Raw genomic sequence first — 23189 nt, 5'->3', positions numbered from 1 at the left:
AATATATATACAAAAACTTACTTCTAATCTGCTTTATCTATCACCTAAATTTTCTTTGTCCATGTTTTCATCCTGCTCTCTGTCTTTGCACAGCTGCCCCCATCATTCGTGATTCCAGTGGGACATCTGAGGTGACTGTGGTTCTTGGGTTCCCTGTTGTTCTGTACTGTGATGTAGAGGGGATCCCACTTCCCACAATCACCTGGCTAAAGGACAACCAGCCCATTGTGTCCAGTCCACAGCTCACATACACACAAGGTGGACAGGCTTTGCGTGTGTCTGCGGCACATGGGGAAGATGCAGGTACCTACACCTGCCGAGCAACCAACCCGGCTGGAACAGCATACAGGCACAACACGCTAAGAATTCTAGGTAAGCGACTCTGGGATAAAAGCTGAATGTACTACAGGACTTGAAAGAAAGCACTGTAGTAATATTCCTAAAATATTTGGGTATTAAACATCTAAAATTAATTCAGCTCAAATAATTTAATGTACAGATAACACAATTCTTGTGCTTGGTAGCCTGAAACGAAGCATTCTAAGTGTCATGACATCTGCAAAGTGGCTCTGATGCAACATTTTATTTATGCTGAACCAAAGCCTAAAACCTAATTTACTTACAACTACTGGATAACACTATTCTTACAACTATAACACTTTATGAGGTTGTGGGTCCTATTTTATGGAATAGTTTTCTATCAGTATCAGATTGTCACCTTCATTATCTGTCTTTAAATCTTCTCTTAAAACTCATCTCTTTTCACTGGCTTTTAATAGCATGTAATGTCCTGGTCTTAAATTGTTGTGTGTTTTTATAATTTGTATTGTACAGCACTTTGGTCAGCCTTGATGCTGTTTTTAAATATGCTATATAAAAAAAAGAACTTGAACATGAACTTTATTCACTATGTGCTGCTTGGAAGCATTGGTATCTTTTGGAAATGCAAATCTCGATTGTTAGTTTTTGTGAAATGTTAGATTTCTTTTAAGCTATACCATTTGCTCAGTTCCTCCACAGATAGAAGGGGATTCTACAACTCTCAACTTTGGCAGAAAAGAAGAGAAAGTAAGAATTAACGGGACATTGACATTGTCATGCCTGGCTAAAGGCTTTCCAGAACCTCTCACACAGTGGTTTAAAGATGGACAGGTCAGTTTTTTGTCAGTTAAAGGGATATTTCACACAAAAAGAAAAATTCTCTCATTTACTCACCTTCATGCCATCTTGATGTGTATGACTTTCTTCTGCTGAACACAAACAAAGATTTATATAAGAAAATCTCTGCTCTTTAAGTCCATACAATGCAAGTGAATGGTGGACACATTTACATTTACATTTACATTTATGCATTTGGCAGACGCTTTTATCCAAAACGACTTACATAGCCCTTATTACAGGGACAATCCCCCCGGAGCAACCTGGAGTTAAGTGTCTTGCTCAAGGACACAATGGTGGTGGCTGTGGGGATCGAACCAGCGACCTTCTGATTACCAGATTGGACCTTTACAGAACTGTGAAGGTCCAAAAGCATATAATGGCTGCATATAAGTTATCCATAATACTCCAGTGGTTAAATCCATATCTTCAGGAGCGACATGATAAATGTGTGGGTGAGAAATGGATCAATATTTAAGTTCTCATGTACCATACATTTTCCTCCCAGCCCAGTAGATGGCGAAATGCACAAAGAATGCAAATCAGCCAAAACAAAAGTAGAAGAATGTGGAAGTGAAAGTGGAGATTTATAGTAAATTTAAATTTAGACTTAAATATTGATCTGTTTCTCACCCACACCTATCATATCACTTGTGAAGACATGGATTTAGCCACTGGAGTAGTATGGATTACTTTTATGCTGTCTGTATGTGCTTTTAGGATTTTCAAAGTTCTGGTCACCATTCACTTGAATTGCATGGACCAATAGAGCTGAGATATCTAAAAAATAAATTGTGTTTAGCAGAAGAAAACATGTTTCGGTAACACTATACAATAAGATTCTATTAGTTAACATTTGTTAATGCATTAGCTATCATGAACAAACAATTAACAATGTATTTTTTTCAGCATTTATTCATATTTTTTAATGTGTGATAATAAAAATGCAATTGTTTATTGTTAGATAATGTTAGTTCATAATGCATTAACAAATATATATTTTTGTCAGTTCATGTTAACTAAAGTTGTTAACTAATGTTTACGAATGGAACATTATTGTTAAGTGTTACCAAATTTAAATGACAATTTTTGAGGAAACTATCTGTTTAAATTTCCCAGGCTCTTCTAATCAGCTTATCTAGAGTGATTAATGAAATGCTTATATTAAAAAAACATTTGCATGTTTTACAGTTGTTAAATGGGAATACACACACTGGTCTGAGAGTGGAAACCCACATGCTCCATATCGAGAATGCTATGCTGTCTCATGAGGGCCAATACACATGTTTGGTTTCCAACACTGCTGGAGAAGATAAAAGAGACTTTCACCTCATTATACAAGGTCAGTTCAAATCATACATGCCATAAACCATAAACTTTATGTTCACAACTTTTTTAAGTAATCAATCAATAGTATCTGTTTATTATATATATTTGAACAAAAATAAATGTCATTGTTTAAATATATTCATTTAAGGCACATGGCATACAAATGGAAGTCGCTCACCAATTGCTAGAATATTTTTTTAAAAAAAGCCTTATGTGGTAAACATGAATGACTGAAATAGTCATTGAAATTAATTCATTTAATAATTAAGATTTTTATGTTTTCTTGAATTTCATCTCATTCCTCAGTTCCTCCAATCTTCCACCGAGTGGTAAATGGTGCTGCTGGTTTTACACTGGGAGAGAGAGATAGTGATGAAGAGGACCCTGACAGCAATGAAGGAATGATTGAAAGAAGAGAGGTGGTACTGGGACACTCCATCAGTTTGTCCTGTGAGAGCAATGCCATTCCTCCTCCTCGACTGAGCTGGTACAGACAGGGCAGACTACTCACCAGCTCAGATGGAGTTGTGCTCTTACCTGGTGAGTGGAGATAAAGCTTTCTGTTTAGTACCATAAGTCAGTAGTGTGGAATGAAAGATATTTGTTTTTATTTGAGCCAGAGAGGACATGTTTAGATTATTATTTTAATTAATACTTTATTTTATAAAGTATGAATAAAACTCTTGCTGAGTCTTACTTTCACAAAAATGTACATTGGTGGCATCTTGGATTGTATCAGAAGGTATTACCATTGTATTTTGATTATATATATATATATATATATATATATATATACCATAGTACTGAAGGATTACTACTATATTTATGTACACTGGGATTGTCACAGTACTCAAATGTACAAATAAATGTATTTCATTTTATACTAGTACAAAAACAAAACATGGTAATACTTTGATACGTGTTTAAAAAACTCTTTAAGTGCTTTTTGTTTGTGACGAGGCAGGCGAGGAATAAGGAACTAAACGCAGCTTTTATTAACAAAGAATAAACAAACTAACTCTGAATATAATGGAAACAAAAACACAGGGAACCAAGCACAGAGCACCCAACAATACATGCAAAGACTGACAAACTAACCAGGGGAAACAAAGGCTTAAATACAAAAGGGAAAACAGGAAACACCTGGGTAAACAATCAGGGAACGAGGAACACAATCAAGGGAAAACAATCATAAAATGAAGCTACAAAAGAACTACAAAAATTAACAGGAAACAAAACAAGAATTACAACTTAAAAGACAAGACCAAAAACAACAGGGAATATGACAGTGTAGTTAGAGCCAAAGGATCATACACAACATGGGGAATATAAACTGTTGCAAGTGCAAAAATGTATGCACAGGATATACATTATAATATTTTTATTGAATTTTTTTCATTTGTAAGGAGGGCAAGTCCTGCAGATCCCACGGGTACAGCTGGAGGATGGAGGGAAATACACATGCCAGGCTGTGAATGAAGCTGGGGAAGACAGAATGCACTTTGACCTGGAGGTGCTTGGTAAGAAAGCCAAAATAACAATTAAGAAGGCATTAAAGGCATTAATTCAAATTAATATAATTATTTGTCAGATTTTATGAGCCATGCAATTTATAAGCCATCTAAATATACTGCTGGTGTTTAAAGTAAAAAGGAGTGTGAGCACTATTTGTGTCTTATGCAGTTCCTCCGGTGATTGATGGCCAGACTGATGAGTTCATGGAGGATGTTTCTTCTGTGGTCAATTCCACTGTATCACTGCGCTGTGATATCACAGGACACCCTGCCCCATCTGTATCTTGGCTTAAGGATGGTCTGCCCCTTTACAGTGGTCCTCACCATCAGATACTGGAGGATGGCAAATTGCTGGAGGTGATGCTTATGCTTTTTGCTGTCCATGAGTCCAGCAACATAAAACAATTTGGCCATTGCAAAACACTTTTCACACAAATTAATCACACAATATATCATTGAATTATATTGGTATATTTGATATTTGATCGATTTATATCAGGGGAGTTTTCACCAAAGAGGTGAAAGAGAAACGTTCTCAAGAACATTTAGATAGGTAATTGATAGTACAAAATTTAAACAAAGCAACATTACAAAATAAAATAATGTGTGAAATAAACTCAACTTCATTTAATCTCATTGAGGTCATATTGCACAGCTTGAAAGTGAGGGGTTAACGTCTAGGTTACGGATGTAACCTCCATTCCCTGATGGAGGGAACGAGACGTTGTGTCGAAGAAGCGACACTAGGGGTCTCTCTTGAGCGATGTGGCCGGGAGGACACAACATCTCGTTCCCTCCATCAGGGAACAGAGGTTACATTTGTAACCTAGATGTTCCCCATCTGTCGCTCACTTCGATGTTGTGTCGAAGAAGCGGCACTAGGGGTCCAATTTAAATCACGCTATGCGCAGAGCCGTGTACGTGTACTGCTAACACAGGAGCGGGCAGGTATTTTACATGCCAAAGCGACCAGCTGTGCCAGGCTGCACGTACCCTTCCCCAATGCCCCATAAAATCGTCAAAGACTTCTGGTTCTTTACCTCCGACGGGGGTGGGGGGGCAAGGCAATGTGCCAAGCATGGGTGTAGGCCGCGCCAGCTGCGCCTTGTCTCTCTCTATGTTTCTCGCATAGAGTTAAAGCGGCTGGGGCCATCTTAACGCTATCATACACACTCGGGCAAGGCGATCTTTCCCAGTTTTCCTATTCTTTCAGGGGGGAAAGACCCTGCGGAGACCACACCTGCCCAGACTGGGGGAGGTAAAGAGTGGTGAAATACATCACATGGGCTTTTAGGTCACATGTGGAGAATGGCATGGTGGTAGATCCTACCTCATTGGGAGGGAGGAGTTGCTACAAACACGGCGACCGAGGGTCCGTGAGAACTGCCCAAGGGAGACGCGTCATCCAGGTTAATGGCCGAGTTTGTGGGATCTCCTGGGGTAAAGGCGCACTGTATTTCCTCAGCGGAGGGAAAGGGCACTATGTGTGAGCGGTCCATCTGGTCAGTTTGTCAGAGTGTACAGAGTTCTACAGGCTCGGACCTGAGAAAACAGGACGAAACTGACTCAATCCTGAGATAATAAAATCTCGCAAAGGTATTGGCCATCTTCAAGGAGAGGGCCCTGAGTCCGACTGATTCTAGCGGCTCAAAGGGGTTCTCTGAAGGCCCGAGAGGACCACTGAGAGATCCCAGGAGGGGAACAGGCTTGGCCGGGATGGATTTAACCTCCGGGCGCCTCTTAGGAACCTGATAACTATGTCGTGCTTACCCAAAGACTTGCGGTCTATTGTGTTGTGGTAGGCTGCGATAGCAGCTACATACACCTTCAAGGTGGAAGGGGACAGCCTCCCCTCCAACCTCTCCTGCAGGAATGAAAGCACTGACCTAACTGCGCACCTCTGTGGGTCTTCAGCCTGGGAAGAACACCAATTTGCGAACAAGTGTCATTTCAGGGCGTAAAGTTGCCTGGTAGAAGGGGCTCTGGCTTGGTTGATCGTGTCTACGACAGCAGGTGGTAAATCAGCTAGATCTCCCACATCCTGTCCAGGGGCCAGACATGGAGGTTCCAGAGGTCTGTGTGCGGATGCCAGAGTGTGCGCCGTCCCTGAGAAAGGTCCTTCCTCAGGGGGATTAGCCAGGGAGGGGCTGTCGTGAGGAGAACGAGATCCGAGAACCAAGTGCGAGTGGGCCAATAGGGAGCCACTAGAATGACTTGTTCCCCGTCCTCCCTGACCTTGCACAGCACCTGTGCAAGTAGGCTCACTGGGGGGGAAATGCGTACTTGCGCAAGTACGTTTGGCAGCAGGCGGGGGTGATGAACACACGTTGCGTGCTGTGGCACCATGCTCATCTCGGGACACGAGACTGGAGCCAGTGCTGAAGCGGTCTCATATGCATCAACCCCGCGGAGGATGCCATATGCCCCAGGAACCTCTGGAATTGTTATATGGTGACCGCCGTGCCCTGCCTGAACACTGTGAGGCATTTCAGCACTGACTGCGTGCACTCGTTGTTGAGGCGTGCTAACATTGAGACTGAGTCTAACTCCATGCAGATAAAAGAGATGCTCTGAACTGGGGTGAGCTTGCTCTTTTCCCAGTTGACCTGAAGCCCTAAACGGCTGAGGTGCCTGAGCACCTGGTACCTGTGGGCGCATAGTAACTCTCGGGAGTGGGCCAGAATGAGCCAGTCGTCGAGGTAGTTGAGAATGCGGATGCATGCTTCCTGAAGCGTGCAAGGGCTGCCTCTGCAACCTTCGTGAAGACACGAGGGGACAGGGACATGCCGAAGGGGAGTAACTGGTACTGATACGCTTGGCCGTCGAACGCGAACCGTAGAGAGGGTCGATGTCGAGGCAATATTGAGACGTAGAAGTATGCGTCCTTCAGGTCTACCACTGCGAAACCAATCTAGATGCTAGACGCAAGTTAGAATGTGTCTTTGCATGAGCATTTTGAACGGGAGTTTGTGCAAAGCCTGGTTGAAAACTTGCAAGTCCAAGATCGATCGTAAGCCACCGCCTTTCTTTGGTACGATGAAGTAAGGGCTGTAGAAACCCTTCATCATCTTGGTTGGAGGGACAGGCTCTATCGCATTCTTGAGTAAGAGAGTAGCGAATTCCACACGCAGGGATTTGCATATTCGTCGTGTACTGTGGTAAAGCGGACGCCCCCGAAGGGGGGTGGGGGGGCTGGCAAACTAAATTGCATAACCGAGTCGAATAGTCCTGGCCAGCCAGCATGAAGGATTGGGAAGCGAGAACCATGCGTCCAATCTCCGTGCTAGGGGCACTAAGGGGACGATTACCCGGTGGGGCTTCGCAGCGGGGTGGAGTAGGTAATGCGGCGTTGGGGGCACGGAGTGGTCTACTTACCAGCTCCGGAGCAAAGATCTTGGTCCCTGGGTCGTCCGTCTCAGGAACGCTTGGGAGCCTTCCGGGTCCTCGAAGGGGTTCGTGAGACAGGCGGCGTGCTCGATGCTGGGGCTGAGAGCTGGGCCTGGGTTGAGGCAGAGCTGTGTTCTTAGGTGCCACAGGGAGACGCCCTCGGCGGGCAGATGGGGCACGGCCCGCGCTGGAGGTGCGGCGGGGCATGATGTGTGATTTGGCCTCTGTCTGCTTTTTCACCACTGAGAACTGCTGGGTGAAGTCCTCTACAGTGTCGCCGATAAGGCCAAACTGGGAGACGGGTGCGTCAAGGAAGCGTGTCTTGTCCACTTTGCGCATCTCGACCATGTTCCACAGATGTCGTTCCTGAACCACGAGAGTGGCCATCGCCTGCCCGAGTGACCGCGCTGTGACCTTCGTGGCCCTGAGGGCGAGGTCGGTCGCTGAGCACAGTTCCTGCAGCACGTCGGGACTACCCAAGTGCAGATCTTTAAGAGCCATGGCCTGGTGGACTTGCAGGAGGGCCATGGCATGCAGGGCGGAAGTGGCCTCTCCGGTGGCGCTGTAGGCTTTGGAGGCACGGCTGTGAGTGGCGCGCAGACCCGAGGAACCAATCATCCATCCGCGAAGGCTGTGGGGAGGCTGGAGTGGTGGCTGGAGGGGCGTTCCTTCTGAGGATGGAAAGCCGCGACCGCAACGTTGCCATGGACATGTTCTTGCAGTGAGAACATGAGCCATCCACATACGCTGCTTCGGTGTGATCGCTGCCCAGACACATGAGACATGACACATGGCCGTCAGGAGCGGAGAGCACTCTACCGCATCCAGGAACTACACAGGGGCGGAAGGGCATCTTTCTAAAGATGCATCCTGAAAAGGACGTTCAACGCTGCTGTTTATTTGCTCTTTTAGAGAAAATAACTCTTAAGAGAAATAACTCTTTTAACTGCGCTGTCGAAGCTCCCAGGTGCAAAGATGCACTGCCGTGCAAAGAATGAGAAAGCCACTGATATGCGCCGTAGATCCAACAGCTATCGCACTCAGAGATTGAAGGAACATTGTGTGACTCGCAGCTTGCTGCATACACAACCGATCGACTCCGAAGAAAATTTCTGAATGAAACAGACGCATTTCCCTCCCTTTATACCTGTATGTCCGGGACGGGACATGCAAATTCTGTCTGACAATTTCTCATTGGCCTTTTCTCATAGATCAGAGATGCAAAAGGTGCTCAAGAGAGACCCCTAGTGTCGCTTCTTCGACACAACGTCGTAGTGAGCGACAGACGGGGAACAGTGAAATACAGAACAAAATCATATGAGCACTATGATTGTGCTGGTTATTATGTTCACAACCAGTGGACAAATCATCCTGGATGGGTCAAACTGGTGGACTGCCAACATCAGTATACCTAATATTTTTTAACTTATAGTCAGAAAAGAATGTGACCCTTAATAATAACAGTCCTCCACTCACAAATGATTTATATGGAACCTAAATTAATTTTACGAAATTGATACAAAGGACCTTTTTCTTTTTTTTTTCCTCTCAGAGAGAAAATGAAAAGTTTAACAGCTTATATATCCTATGTGGTTCTCTGTAGATCCTGAATGTACAGGTGTCTGACACTGCCAATTATCAGTGTGTTGCTGAGAATAAGGCTGGAGCTGTCGAGAGACTCTACAGCTTGTCTGTTCAAGGTAAGAGCAACTGAAAAAATGTTTGCTTTATAAATGATTACATTTTTTATTTTTACAATTGATTTGCTGTTTGACTAACACCTAAAAAGACCATAGTACTGCATCATTACAATCTATGTTTAAAATATTAATAAAGATATATTTTTTTCTTCATTTATCTTAGTTCCACCAAGGATTATGGGTCAACGGGAGGAGGATGTGAGTGTTCTAGAGGGTCACATGATCTCTCTGCTCTGTGATGTGCAGGCATATCCCCCTGCTGACATAATTTGGACAAAAGATGGACAAGTGCTAGAGTTTTCCACTGGTATCCATTTACTGCCAGGTGATTTGCAGTTTAAATATAACTCATCTTAATGTTTTTAAATAATGCTTCATGAAACATGTATGTACAGTACTGTGCAAAATTTTTAGGCATATGAAATCTTTCACAAAAAAAACATTTGTATTAAGTTGGTTATTTATATCTTCAGCTTTAGTGTGTCAATAGGAAATATACATTTTAGACTCCCACTCATTCCTTTTGCAAATGAAATAGAATAGAAGAACAGGGAGCCCTGCAACAGATGGCATGACCCCCACAGAGCCCCCCACTGAACAACGAGTCAGTCTGGGATTACATGAAGAGACAGAAGCAATGTCTAGGTGTACTTAGGATAATTGGTGCTTTTTTGAAGGCAAAGGTGGTCACACCAAATATTGATTTAGCTTTTTTTAATGGACTTTTTACTGGACTTTGTATGATGTTAATTGATAAATGAAAAATATTTATGGCATTATTTTTGAAAACATCCTCACTATGCAACATTTTTCACAAGTGCCTACAAGTTTTGCACTGTACTCTTTGTATGGTTGTAAGTTTGCTATCATCCTTCAAAAGGTGGTCAGATGGTGCAGATGCACAGGGCTGGACAGCAGGATGCCGGCCAGTATGTCTGTACAGCCACGAACTCAGCTGGTCAGGACCAGAAGAGCATTATCCTTACTGTCTATGGTCAGTGTTCTATGGGCTCTAAGCAGCTCTCATATTTTGGCCATTACTTTGATGGTGACAATAATTTTATTCTAAAAGTAACTGTTATTGTATTCTAGTATTAGTTTTAGTCTGGTCTAGTCTAGGAGTAGTTTTATGATTTGAGATTGGTAGTTTTATTTTATATTGTTGTAATAAAACACAATTTTAGTTCATTATCAATTAGAGTCTATTGATGGATAACTTTTTTGTTAAATGTTTCTATTAGTTGAAGACACCACCACTCATCTGAGCAAGTTAATCATCATCATTAACATTTTCATGAACCTATGAAGCCACTCAAATGAGTAGCAAAAATGTAGCTGCATATGAATAAACTCCAACTGAAATGTGTCATATTTTTTTTTTATTTGTTAATTGATTAAATAGATAAATTTCGCAAATAACATTTTTATATAATTTAGAAAGTAACACTTTGTTCCTGTAGCTCAATAGGTCAGAGGATCAATTCCAGAGAAAATACATATAGATAAGATATATAACTTGAATTCACTGACTTGTTTGGAAAAAACCAGCTCCCAAATGCAAAAAATATAATGACTTTTGCCACCTTCTAGCACTGCCTACACTGGTGCCACGTCTTGACTCAGAGTCAGAGGTCATGACACCTCAGGTTGGGTCATCACTTATTCTGCGTTGTGAGGCCCATGGCATCCCTGAACCAGAGGTCACATGGTATCGTAATGGACTACAGCTGGCAGCTGGGAATGGTTTGAGGATAGACCGCCAGCAACTGGAGATAGTTGGGGTGCAGGTAAGAAAGTACTTGCTTTTAAACTCATGATGTTCTTGGTGATCTGCCTTAGCAAAAATGTAAACACCTTTACAATTTACTTAGTTTTTACATGGTATCTCATTATGTGCATTGGCCAAGTTTTGGATTTCTCCCTTAGGTGGCTGATGCTGGGGTGTATACCTGCAAGGTGTCCAATATTGCAGGCCAAGTGGATCGCACATTTAGAGTAACAGTCCATGGTGAGGATTTTCTAGCTCTAAAGACACATAACTGCAACATTTATACAACTGACTATCCATTTTTAAGAGTCCAAAAATGGTAATGAAAGTGCATTGGTCAAAGGGTACGGGAACCAGTTCATTAACTGCACATGATTTATATGAGTATTCTGTATCTTTTTAGTGCCTCCCTTGATGGAGGGGCCTCTTCATGATACCCTCACTCAGAACCTGGGCTCCCACATCACCCTCATCTGTGAGGCTTCTGGTGTACCTGTTCCCAGCATTGCTTGGCTGAAAGATGGCTCTCCTGTTGGTCAGTAAAACACTGAACACTGTCCTGAACCTCCGGTTGCTAGTGTGTATATTGTCTTTTGTGTTTAGGAGTCCCTGATTGTTGTACTTTTTATGTGTAGAAGGCAGTTTGCATTGGAACTGGTCAGTGAAAGGAAACAGACTGGAATTAGGCCCTCTACAGCTCTCTCATGCGGGTACTTATACCTGCATAGCCAAAAACAATGAAGGGCAGACCCAGAAAGACTACTTGCTTATTATACATGGTAAAACTGCCTTAATTACTCAGTTCTTAAATCTCTGTTTACTCACTGTGTGGTTTGTGGAGTCCTAATAACTAAATGTGTATGGTGCCATTAGCATCTCCCACTATTTTGGACTCTGGCCACCCATCAGAGGTCAGCTCACCTGTGGGGGAGGAGGTCACTCTTGAATGTCGGGTGATGGGCACACCCACGCCCAAAGTGAGCTGGCTGAAGAATGGAATGACTCTAGAGAATGGCATCACAGAGCATATTAAGTAAGACTCTCTCACACAGAATAATTCGTACTTTATTGTTTTTTATTATAAATCAAATATATAAAAATATACTAAAATATAAATATCATATTTTCATGAATAATATAATGTATAAAATATTATTTTTAACTAATTATAATTTTTCCCAGTTCTTAAAAGATTTTCTTCATTTTGTGCTTGACAGAAAAAAGCTTGTTTTTAGTTCACAGTTTCACTAAGTGATAGTGTATACATTTATGGGTGTGTTACAGTATCTCTCCAGATGGGAGTAGTCTAACCATTCTAAATATAAGACCTGAGGACTCCGGCACATACACCTGTCTGGCTGTCAGCTCAGCTGGCCAAGAGAGCAAGATCTATACCTTGTTTGTATTGGGTAAGTTAAGCTTTCTTATTTTTTTTACATAAAGCACAATACAAATTCATTTTATTATCATGTTTTTTTTTAATGTTTTCATGGCTATGATAACAGTTGAAAAGGCCAATATTGTTGTTTCTTGCATATGTTATGTTTTGGAGACTGTTGTCCCTATAAGACTTAATAATTACATCTCAGATATGTATGACTTTCAGGAGAACATTAAGTTAAGATTTTTAGAAGAAAATCTCACCTCCGTAGGTCCATACAATGCAAGAAAATGGTGACCAAATTTTTGAAGCTCCAAAAAGCACATAAAGGTAGCATAAAGTAATCAATTTGACTACAATGTTTAAATCCATGTCTTCTGAAGTGATCCAATTGGTTTTGGATGAGAACAGACCAAAATATATCTCCCTTTCCATTATAAATCTTGACATTAGCAGTCTCCTTGGTGATCATAAATTTCAAGCTCACTTACACTTCCTATAGAGTCATCAAGCGCTCTACTTGAAATCCTGATCATGCCTAGAGACTGTAATGGCAAGATGTATAGTGAAAAATTTTGTATTTTGGTCTGTTCTTACCCAAATTCGATAAGAGAGCTTAAAAAGACATGGATTAAACCACTGGAGTCACATCAATTACTTTTATGTTGCCTTTATTTGTTTTTTGGAGTTTCAAAGTTCTGGTCACCATTTACTTGCATTGTATGGATCTACAGAGCTGAGATCATCTTTCAAAAATCTTAATTTGTGTACTGCAGAAGAAAGAAAGTCAAACACATCTGGGATGGCGTGAAGGTGAGTAAATTATGAAATTATTTTCATTTTTGGGTGAACTATTCCTTTAATTAGACCACCATGGTAATTTCTTGCTGGTGAACAAAAGCATGGAAATTCAGCTCAATATGCTGGTCTTTTCAGCAAGGATAGATTCAATTGTCAATTTTAAAAAAAACATTGCATAACTTCTGTTGGCACCTAGTTAAAATTTTAAAATGTATGACCCTACAGTTCCTCCCTCCATCAGTGGGGAGACCAACGTTCCCCGTGAGGTGTACACCACTCAGCACAGTGTGGTCACACTGGAGTGCAAAGTGACTGGAAACCCCCAGCCTCAAATCAGCTGGCTGAGGGATGGCCATCCTTTGCTCCTGTCGCCCCGCCTCCGCCTACTTTCTGCAGATTCTTTTCTCAGGTCAGTTGCACACAGAACAAACAAAAGTCTGATATTATAGATTTAATAGATTAATGGTATCCTGTTTGTGTTCATTCAGGATCTCACCAGTACAGCTGTCTGATTCTGGGATTTACACCTGTGTGGCACGTAGCCGAGCTGGATTAGCCAAACTCAACTTTGACCTCCAAGTGCAATGTACAGCAGAAACCATATCAATCTCATTTAACTCATTTAAAAGTTGATTTCATCATTCTCTCACACTCATGTCACTCCAAACCTGTATGATTTTCTAATGTGGAAAACAAAAGAAGTTTAGCAGAATGTCTGAGCTGCTCTTTTTCATAACATGAAAGTGGTTGGGGACCAGAGGCTGTCAAGCTCAAGTAGGACATAAAAAAAAAAACACCATAAAAATCTAATTAAAAAAAATCCAAATTTAATAATAATAATAATAAAAAATAATAACAATAACATAAAAAATAATAATAAAAGAATATATATATTATTATTATTTTTACTCAATTAACTGGAGAATCTTGCTTGACATTCATAGTCACAATTGGCTTTCAGTATACAGAAAAGATATATTTTATATCCTGCTTTAAATTACACCTTTTGTTTTCCACGGAACAAATAGACTATGGGTTTCTAAACACATGAGGTTGAGTAAATAATGGCAGAATTTCCATTTTTGAATGAACTATTAATTTACTATAATAAAAGAATAATCCCAAAAATAGCGTGTGATAAATTGCAATTTTTGATCATTTCTGTTTGCCCCATCATCAGCTCCCCCTGCTGTGGAGCGCACAGAACCGACAGAGCAGGTGACTGTGGTCCAGGGCTCTTCGGTGACACTCTCCTGTGAAGCCCGTGGCATGCCTCCTCCCACCCTCTCTTGGCTGAAAGATGGTCAGCCGCTCTCACTGCACCGGAATCTGCTGCTGGATGGACAGGAAACACGTTTTCTGCTCTCTGATGTGGGTACCAGCGATGGAGGTCTCTATAGCTGTGTGGCAAGTAACCAAGCAGGAAGCAGTACCAAGACCTTCAACCTGACCATCCTAGGTATTTCAGTTTATAGGATTTAAAGTTTATTTTGCTTATGGCAGCAAGCAAAGTACATATAACCACTACAGATGACCAGATGAAAGCTAATGAACTTAATGACTTTTACCTCAGATTTCAAACTCAGGATTTTAGCAATGAATGCATTAGTATCCTAAACTCCATCAGCACGGACTTGAACATAGGGCATGAGATAGACTGGTTACAGATACAGTCACTGTTCAGGCATCAGTGTACTAGGAAGGCTAAGGGTCCAGATGGAATCTCTGCCCGCTTACTGAAAACATGTGCGGATGAGCTTGTTCCAGCATGGTGCCCTATCTTTCAGCGATCACTTGACTCCCACAACATTCCAGCTCTATGGAAAAAGACTGTTATCATTCCAGTCCCAAAGAAACCTTGTCCCAAGGAGAACAATGATTTTAGACCAGTAGCTTTGACATCCATTGTAATGAAATGTTTTGAGAAATATATGGGGTCTCTTTTAAAAACTGAGGTCAATAAGAGGTTAGATCCCTGGCAGTTTGCCTATAAACGGGGTAGGAGTACAGATGACGCTATAAGTAGCATCACCCATTTAGTCCTAAAGCATTTGGAGGACCCGAAGGCCTACGCACGCGTACTTTTTATAGATTTTAGTTCGGCCTTCAACACGATTCAGCCAGTTATTTTACTAGAGACACTTAAAAATATGGGTGTAAGCTCTTTTATCGTTGAATGGTATTACTCATTTTTAACTAATAGGACACAATATGTTAAAGTACACCAGGCAGTCTCAGACCCCAAATCCATCAGCACAGGGGCACCACAGGGTTGTGTGAGCTCCCCTGTCCTTTTTAATATTTATACCAATCAATGTGTGAGTAAATATCCACACAATTACATTGTCAAATGCTCTGATGATACTGCTATCCTTAACTTATTGTATCGAGACCAAGACACAGTCTCCTACCATTCAGAAATAAAACAGTTTGTGGACTGGTGTGATGCTCACCATTTGATGGTTAACATCACTAAAACAGAGGAGATGATATTTGACCCAAGATCAATCAGTGAACATAATCCTGTACTTATTCACAATACACCAATACATCAGGTTACGTCATATAAGTATCTGGGTGTTTTTATTGATTGTTCCCTTACCTGGCACATTCATGTTGAAAATCTTTGCGCCAGGTTGCAACAAAGGATGTACTTTTTAAGAAGGCTAAGATTGTAATGTGTCAATAGCAAACTCCTGTTTCTGTTTTTTAAAATGATTTTAGAGAGTGTGATACGTTATAGCATGCAGACCTGGTATGGTAATCTTTCAGTTCAGTTTAAATCCAAGTTGGGGCGTCTGATCAGTACAGCTTTTAGAATTGTAGGTTACCAAGAACAGTGCTACCTACAGTCATTGTACGAAAAATCTGTGCTCAGGGAGGCACATAAGATTCTGGATGACCCAACCCACATTCTCAATAAGGAACTAGAGTTGTTACCCTCAGGTAAACGATATAGGATGCCGAAATGCAGGTTAAAGAGGTATAAAATCTCATTCATGCCAGCTGCCATTAAGATGCTAAACAGTAACAAATAACTGCTACCTACTAGTACACTTTTTATTCCCACTGTGTGTTTTCACGGTACAGTGTAATGAAGCATGTTTGTATTGTCTATACTCAGTGTATATTTTATGTGGTTTGTTGTAAGTGTGTGTCGCAGTGACTGTAGCCCAAGACAAATTCCCCCCCCCCACCCCGGGGGACATTAAAGTATATTGTATCTTATCTTATCTTATGGCTTAGTAGAATAGTAGTTAAAATAAAATATGTTTATAATATTGTACACTCACCTGAGATGAAGACCCTAGTTATATCAGTATATTATTCACCATATGGTGCTGGGTGGGTGCACATTCATAAGCACTGCCATGTTGAGATCAAATGACCAGCTGCATCTCAATAATCCTTTTGTAATTGGATGCTTTCACTTGCAGAATTCATTAATTATGACTACATTTTTACAATGACATTGTAAACTGAGAACTTCTATTTTTACATGATACTGCATCAATGCTGCTAGATGTCTGCACAACATTAACATAAATATTACTGAATGCACCTTTAAAGGGATAGTTCACCCAAAAATTCTCTCATAATTTACTCACCCACATGCCATTCCAAAATGTGTGTGACATTTTTATCTTCTGCAGAACACAAACACAGAACCTCAGATTAATTTTGAAGCCCCACAAATCACAAAAAGGCCACATAAAAGTAATCCAAATGACTCCAGTGGTTTAATCCATGTCTTTAGAAGTGATATGATAGGTGTGAGTTAGAAATAGATCAGCATTTAAGTCCTTTTTTATGTAAATCTCTACTTTCACTTTCACATTTTGAAAGTGAAATTGAGTGATATTAAGATTTTTATAGTAAAATAATGACTTACATATTGATCTGTTTCTCACTCACATCGAACTTCTGAAGATATGGATTTAAACACTGGAGTCTTCTGGATTACCTTTATGTGGCCTTTTTGTGATTTTTGGAGCTTCAAATGTCTGGTCACCATTCACTTTCATTGTATGAACCAACAGAGCTGAGATATTCTTATAAAATTCTTAATTTATGTTCTGCTGAAGAAAGAAAGTCACACACATTTGGGATGCATGAGGGTGAGTAAATGATGAGATCATTTTCATTTGTGGGTGAACTCTCCATTTAAGGCAGATGTATCAATGTAAAAATGCCAGGAGCTTAGTGTGTTGTGTGGGTTTCATCCTGGGCCTTCATGGAAATTGATGCTTTTTAAGCAGGGAGATCTTGTTACTCAAATCTGATGATGCATTTCCCTATGTCAGAGCCCCCCAAAATCTCTGGCTCTTCATCCCCTGAGGAGCTGCTGGTTGCTGTGGACAGTGTCATAGAGTTAGAGTGCATTACTACGGGTTTCCCCCCTCCTACTCTCAGCTGGCTAAAAGATGGGCGCCCCCTACAGGACAGCACTGCAATAATACAGAAAGATGGACAGCTTCTCAGTATCAATAAAGTTCAGGTGGTTAGAATTCTTAATATAAAACAATGCAACAAAGTCCAAAAAGACATTGCAAACCATTCTTATCCAATTTAACTTTTGTCTTTTTGAGATGTATATAAGTTTTCCATTTGTGTGAAACTTTGTTATTGTGCCAATGTGCTGTTATGAAGGTGGAGGATGCAGGTCTTTATACCTGTCTTGCCAGTAGTCCAGCAGGAGAAGATGGTAGGAACCACTGGGTGCGCGTTCAACGTGAGTAAACCTAGAGCCATTCGTCCTGTTACAAAGACCAACATATCAGGTCACCAGTATATGTGGTGTTTTGAATGCTAGTGTTCTCGTGTCCCGACTACTTTTTTTATACCTCAACAAGCAGACGTATTTTGTTCAATCATCTTGCTCAATTAATTTTGCTGGTCCATGGGCTAGACCAGCTCCAGACCAGCACTCACCAGTATAAACCAGTATGGTTTCTAAATTGGTTACCAAATTGGTTACCAAATTCATGCTGATCTTTTTAGCAGAATAATTTTAACCCACAGTTTTAATAGTTGTGTCTGCTTTTTTTCTTATCCCTTTTAGTTCCACCCACTTTGCTTGGCTCCAGCGACATCAGAACTTTGTCAGTGCCTGCCAAAGGTCACTTGACACTGGAGTGTCAAACCGACAGTGACCCTCTACCAGATATTGAGTGGTACAAGGATGATGTCAAAATACAGGTGAAGACAGGTTCATGTACTTCAGGACAAAACAAAGAATATTAAAACCATCATGCCACTTTTACATTAAATTAATCTTGTTTTTCTGTTTGCTCTCCCTTAGCTGGATGGTCGAATTCAGACAGTTGCTGGTGGACAGTACCTGGAAATTGAAGATGTCAGGACCCATGATCGTGGACAATACAGCTGTGTGGCCACCAATATTGCTGGCAGCAATAGTCTATTCTTTTCTGTAGAGATTCTCTGTAAGTTTGTGTATATAACAGAATCAGTGGCTTTAAAATGAAAATTCTGTTATTATTTACTCACCCTTGTGTTGTTCCAAACCTTTATGAATTTAGTTGCATCCATACAAAAGGAGATGTCTTAAATAATGTTCATGTTGCTCTTTCCACAAAACAAAAGCAAATAAGGATCCAAAATGGACCATAAGGCACAAAAAAGGACCATAAATGTACCATAAAAATAGTCCTTATGACTCTTGCACAATATTCCATGTTTTTTAAAGCCATTTGATAGCTTTATATGAGGAACAGACTGAAATTAAGTAGTTAATTGCTGAAAATCTTGCCAGTTTAAACATTTGTGCATGTGCATATTAAAATTTGGCATGTGAAGATGCATTATGCTAGATTTTACATAAATGATGCCAAATAACATTGGTTCTTGCATGTCTTATGGTGCTTTTTTTATCCTTTTCGGAGCTTGACTGCCCCTGGTCACTATATGCTTTTTGTTGTATGGAAAAGAATTGTGTGAACATTCTCCAAAAGATTTTTGTGTCCCACTGAAAAAAATATTGTATTTTTTGGTGAACTGTCCCTTAAATTCATATGATTTTTTGTAAGCTAAGCATACAGTAATGTTGTCAGTTCTTAAACAAAGACTTTAACCTCTTACGTAGAAAAAACAGCTTATTGTTATGTTCACCCAGTACCGCCAGTCATCAGAGAGGGCAGCTCACTGATCGTAGCGCATGTCAATCAGGATGCAGTGCTGCCATGTGAGGTGGAAGGAGGGCCTTCCTCATCTGTCTTATGGAGGAAAGATGGTGGCCCAATCCCACTTCACAATAAAAGGTAAGCTTCAAACCTCAAGCAAATATTCTCAGCTGGCTCAATTGATTTTTCTTTAAAGGTGCTCACCAACTGAATTCAATCTCTCTGCATGCAGATTCACTTTGATGTCAGAGGGCTCTTTGCATATAGAGGCAGTGCAGTTGTTTGATGCTGGACGTTACTTTTGCAGTGTATCTAACCAAGCAGGATCAGACCATCGTGGCATGGACTTGAGAGTCTATGGTACTGCAAAACACTAAAGGCGAGTTCGAAATGGCATACTACCCATACTACGCCTACTACTTATTCCATGTCTGTCTATGGGAGAAATAGGATGAGTAGTATGGTAGTATGCCATTCCTAACTTGGCTTAACACTTTTTATCTCTGTACTAAAGAGGAATGATGCCATTTTGACTAACCTCATTACTGAGTTATTTAGGCAGCAACTTTTCTTTTTATCATGCATAAAAGATAAGAGTGTATTTGTAATGTTGCTATTAATCCAAAAACATTTAAAAACAATCAATGAAATGAAGATGTCTTATACTGGCAGTATCACCAGGGCTAATTTGTGTCTTTACTGTTTTCATTTAACCTTCCAGTGGGACCCTCGATCAGACCCGGCCCATTTAATGTAACAGTAGTCACAGGTCAGAGAGCAGTGTTAAGTTGTGAGAGCACAGGCATACCTGCCCCTCAGGTAAGCTGGAAGAGGAATGGCACACCCCTCAATGTGGATCTTCAGTCTGGCACTTACAGGTGTGCACTGCTACAGTACAACACTGATTTTACAGTTGATTTGATTCCTTAATAGATGTAGTGTTTTGGCTAATTACATTTATTAAAAATGTCAGTAATCTAGATGTTATGCCTTCCTTGGTGTTGCCGGTTATAATTTGTACAAACAGGATTTATTTGAATAAATACCCATCTGCCAAGCATATTTATTTCATTATTACAGTGAATGCAAAAACATACTTTGCATGCAGTAACAATGTTTGGAATTATTCTAGAGGAATCTGTGCCAGACTTACTTTTACAGTTTTTATATACACATACATGTACCACTAAGAGATGTTCCATTATTTGTGTATGGTTTGATCTGAACACAACAGACTTTAAAATACAATTATATTTTTTACTATTGTAAGGTTGACAAATCTTTCCAAATGGTTTTGTTTTGAAGATTAATGTCCTCTGGCTCTCTGGTCATCCCCACCCCATCTAAAGAAGATGAGGGTTACTTTGAGTGCACAGTGACCAATGAAGTTGGAGAAGAGCGAAGGGTCATTGAGGTCATTCTTCAAGGTTTGAGTTGGAGATTTCAATCCTGTCTTTTCATTTATTGTGTAACATATTTAATGATGATTGTGTTTATTGATGTAAAATACATACTCATAAGCAGTGTTGGGGAGTAACGGAATACATGTAATGGGATTATGTATTTAAAATACAAAATATAAGTAACTGTATTCCACTACAGTTACAATTTAAATAATTGTTAATTAGAATAGCTACATTCAAAAAGTATTTTGATTACTGAAGAGATTACTTTGCATTTAATTGTCATTTGTTTCATTTAATATTTAGTCCTTTCAGATGGAAAACATTTATCCATATAAATGATGAAACACTTTCTTATGATGTGTAGAAGAAATTGAAATAAACCTTGTGTAAATTCTCAGTTTTATGCTAAGCTAAAATGCTATGTCTAGCCATTTTACATGCACGTTACCAGGCACGTTCATATTTATTTTATTTTTTAAGAAAATTCACGTTGGATCATAATTTCTTTTTTACTAGTAAGACCTTTGATATTAGGGCACAAATCATATTCTTGATAATCATTTTTGTATTGTTTTCCTGTAAAAATATCGAAATCATTAAAACAAGGTCAGTTTGATTTATCTTGTTTTAGGAACAACACTGCTTAAGATAATTAGGTTTTTCAGTGAATGTATTTTTATCATGTGTATTTTGTCTTACTGTACTGCAGAGTTTTTATAGTCAAAACAAATGAAAAAACAAGTGCTGAAGAAGTAATTTCAAAAGTAACCCTCCCAACCCTGCTCATAAGTCGCTTCAACAAGTATTTGGACAATGAAGCCACACTTAATGCATTAAACCAAAATATCAATCCAAGTGCAATTTATTTGAAATAAATATGACAAAAACACACTTTCCAGTGTAGTATTAGTTTGTAATTTTCAACATGAAAACAAAACATATTTTGTACTTTCGGGTTGTCAGACATAAGTGGAATATGTCCATAGTTAATGTGATAAACTAATCCTGTTGTTATTCTGCTAGAATACCTGTGTATCCTTGAGGGGAACTGACTTCAGACATACACTAAAAATTCCCTTGACTGCACTTGGTAAATTAATTGCAATCCTGGCTCATAAAATTTAGTTCTGAGAAAAGCTCTACCGTCATTTTTATGCAGATTACGCTTGACTGAATATTTTGAAGCATATAGTGAACTCGTATTGTTTTCTCCATATTTTTCAGTTCCTCCTGTAATTAAAGATGATGTTAGCAGTGTTACAGCTGTTAAAATGTCCCCTGTCGTGTTGCCATGTCATGCTACGGGGCGGCCAGAGCCAGTTATAAGCTGGAACAAGAACTGGATGCAGCTGGGCGCTCGAGGGGGCAGTTACAGAGTACTGCCCACAGGTGAATCTTAAACAAACACTGTCTGCATACTTTTTAAGACTTCCAGTTGTCATTTGGGTATTTCTATATTCTTATGCTGTGGTAATCATAGTTTTTCCATTGTGATGTAGGTGCTCTTGAGATCCTGGCTGTAACACCTAGCCATGCAGGCAAATATACCTGCTCAGCCCGCAACTCAGTTGGAGTGGCTTACAAACACATTACTCTTACTGTGCAGGGTAAGATCCACATGATATAGTAACATAGTTAACCTAGGCTTTAAAAGTGATTATTCAATAAATTGAAAACTTCTTCATAATGAAAAGCAACCTTCCCTGTTGAAAATACCAGCATATTTTGAATGGAAATCCATGCTTGTGTAAACTGGTCTTTTCTGTAGGTAATTCAGGTTTTAATTACTAAAAATATCTGTTTACTTTTGTTGTTTGTGCATTTGTGTTTTTAGAGCCTCCAGAGATTAGGCCCATGCCAGAGGATGTTCAGGTTGTGTTACACCACTCTGTGGTTTTACCCTGTGAAGTACATGGATTCCCTAGGCCCACCATTACATGGCAACGAGAAGGTGTTCCTATTACAGCAGGTTGGTTTGGTGGTAGCTTAGTGTTTAAAAGTACTGGACAGGTGACACAAAGATTGCTGGTCTGAAATGATCATGGGAAACCTGGAGATGTGACATTTTTTAAATGTTTTCCAGGCCCGGAAAAGTCATGGAAGCTAGAATGCTCTTTAAAGTTATGGAAAAGCCAGGGAGATTTCAATGTTGAATATATATTTCTGTAGTTATGCTCTGCTTTAAAATATTCCATAGGCTACATATTGCTCTTTAGTAGAGTAAACTTTACTTGCAAGCAATTGTAGTGTCTGATTTGTGAGCAAATCGTTCTCATGGATCAGTTCATTTCAATGAATCAGCCAAACTGGTTCACAGATCTGAACACTCACAAATTGAATGCTTCATTAGCAAATCAATATGTATTTGAATGATTTTTAAAAATCCTTATTCAGTAATTGTTCTAGTTTGGAATGTTAGCACTCTCTTGCATCTATACAATGAAAATGTCATCTAGCATTATAAAACAGGAAAAATGTATGAACGTTCTGGAACATTCAATCTTTAAATTCAATATACACCTTTTAAATTCAGCTTTGTGTTTACACTGTTAAATGTGCCAAGCATCATAATTGTCCAGCATACAGTATTTACCATGGAAATGGG

At 39.9% G+C, this 23189-nt stretch overlaps 1 protein-coding gene across 1 annotated transcript in view; it reads left to right on the top strand.

Annotated features, from left to right (window-relative positions):
* Nucleotides 1–23189, top strand: part of hmcn2 (hemicentin 2) — a 99250-nt gene that overhangs the window by 57453 nt on the left and 18608 nt on the right. The window contains exons 31-59 of the mRNA XM_052094072.1: nucleotides 94–372; nucleotides 1010–1152; nucleotides 2350–2500; nucleotides 2794–3027; nucleotides 3894–4007; nucleotides 4171–4358; nucleotides 8992–9088; nucleotides 9252–9413; nucleotides 9969–10082; nucleotides 10679–10875; nucleotides 11015–11096; nucleotides 11260–11391; nucleotides 11492–11635; nucleotides 11730–11889; nucleotides 12141–12265; nucleotides 13264–13447; nucleotides 13527–13624; nucleotides 14219–14497; nucleotides 17343–17536; nucleotides 17689–17770; nucleotides 18101–18237; nucleotides 18341–18482; nucleotides 19172–19316; nucleotides 19411–19538; nucleotides 19900–20056; nucleotides 20484–20605; nucleotides 21809–21973; nucleotides 22084–22191; nucleotides 22419–22553. Coding sequence (XP_051950032.1) covers nucleotides 94–372; nucleotides 1010–1152; nucleotides 2350–2500; nucleotides 2794–3027; nucleotides 3894–4007; nucleotides 4171–4358; nucleotides 8992–9088; nucleotides 9252–9413; nucleotides 9969–10082; nucleotides 10679–10875; nucleotides 11015–11096; nucleotides 11260–11391; nucleotides 11492–11635; nucleotides 11730–11889; nucleotides 12141–12265; nucleotides 13264–13447; nucleotides 13527–13624; nucleotides 14219–14497; nucleotides 17343–17536; nucleotides 17689–17770; nucleotides 18101–18237; nucleotides 18341–18482; nucleotides 19172–19316; nucleotides 19411–19538; nucleotides 19900–20056; nucleotides 20484–20605; nucleotides 21809–21973; nucleotides 22084–22191; nucleotides 22419–22553 — 4398 coding nt within the window. The remainder of the gene's footprint in view (nucleotides 1–93; nucleotides 373–1009; nucleotides 1153–2349; nucleotides 2501–2793; nucleotides 3028–3893; nucleotides 4008–4170; nucleotides 4359–8991; nucleotides 9089–9251; nucleotides 9414–9968; nucleotides 10083–10678; nucleotides 10876–11014; nucleotides 11097–11259; nucleotides 11392–11491; nucleotides 11636–11729; nucleotides 11890–12140; nucleotides 12266–13263; nucleotides 13448–13526; nucleotides 13625–14218; nucleotides 14498–17342; nucleotides 17537–17688; nucleotides 17771–18100; nucleotides 18238–18340; nucleotides 18483–19171; nucleotides 19317–19410; nucleotides 19539–19899; nucleotides 20057–20483; nucleotides 20606–21808; nucleotides 21974–22083; nucleotides 22192–22418; nucleotides 22554–23189) is intronic.

This window comes from Xyrauchen texanus, chromosome 27 (genome assembly GCF_025860055.1).
Source record: "Xyrauchen texanus isolate HMW12.3.18 chromosome 27, RBS_HiC_50CHRs, whole genome shotgun sequence".
NCBI classification, from domain to species: Eukaryota; Metazoa; Chordata; class Actinopteri; order Cypriniformes; family Catostomidae; genus Xyrauchen; species Xyrauchen texanus.
This window is presented reverse-complemented; position numbering and strand designations above follow the sequence as displayed.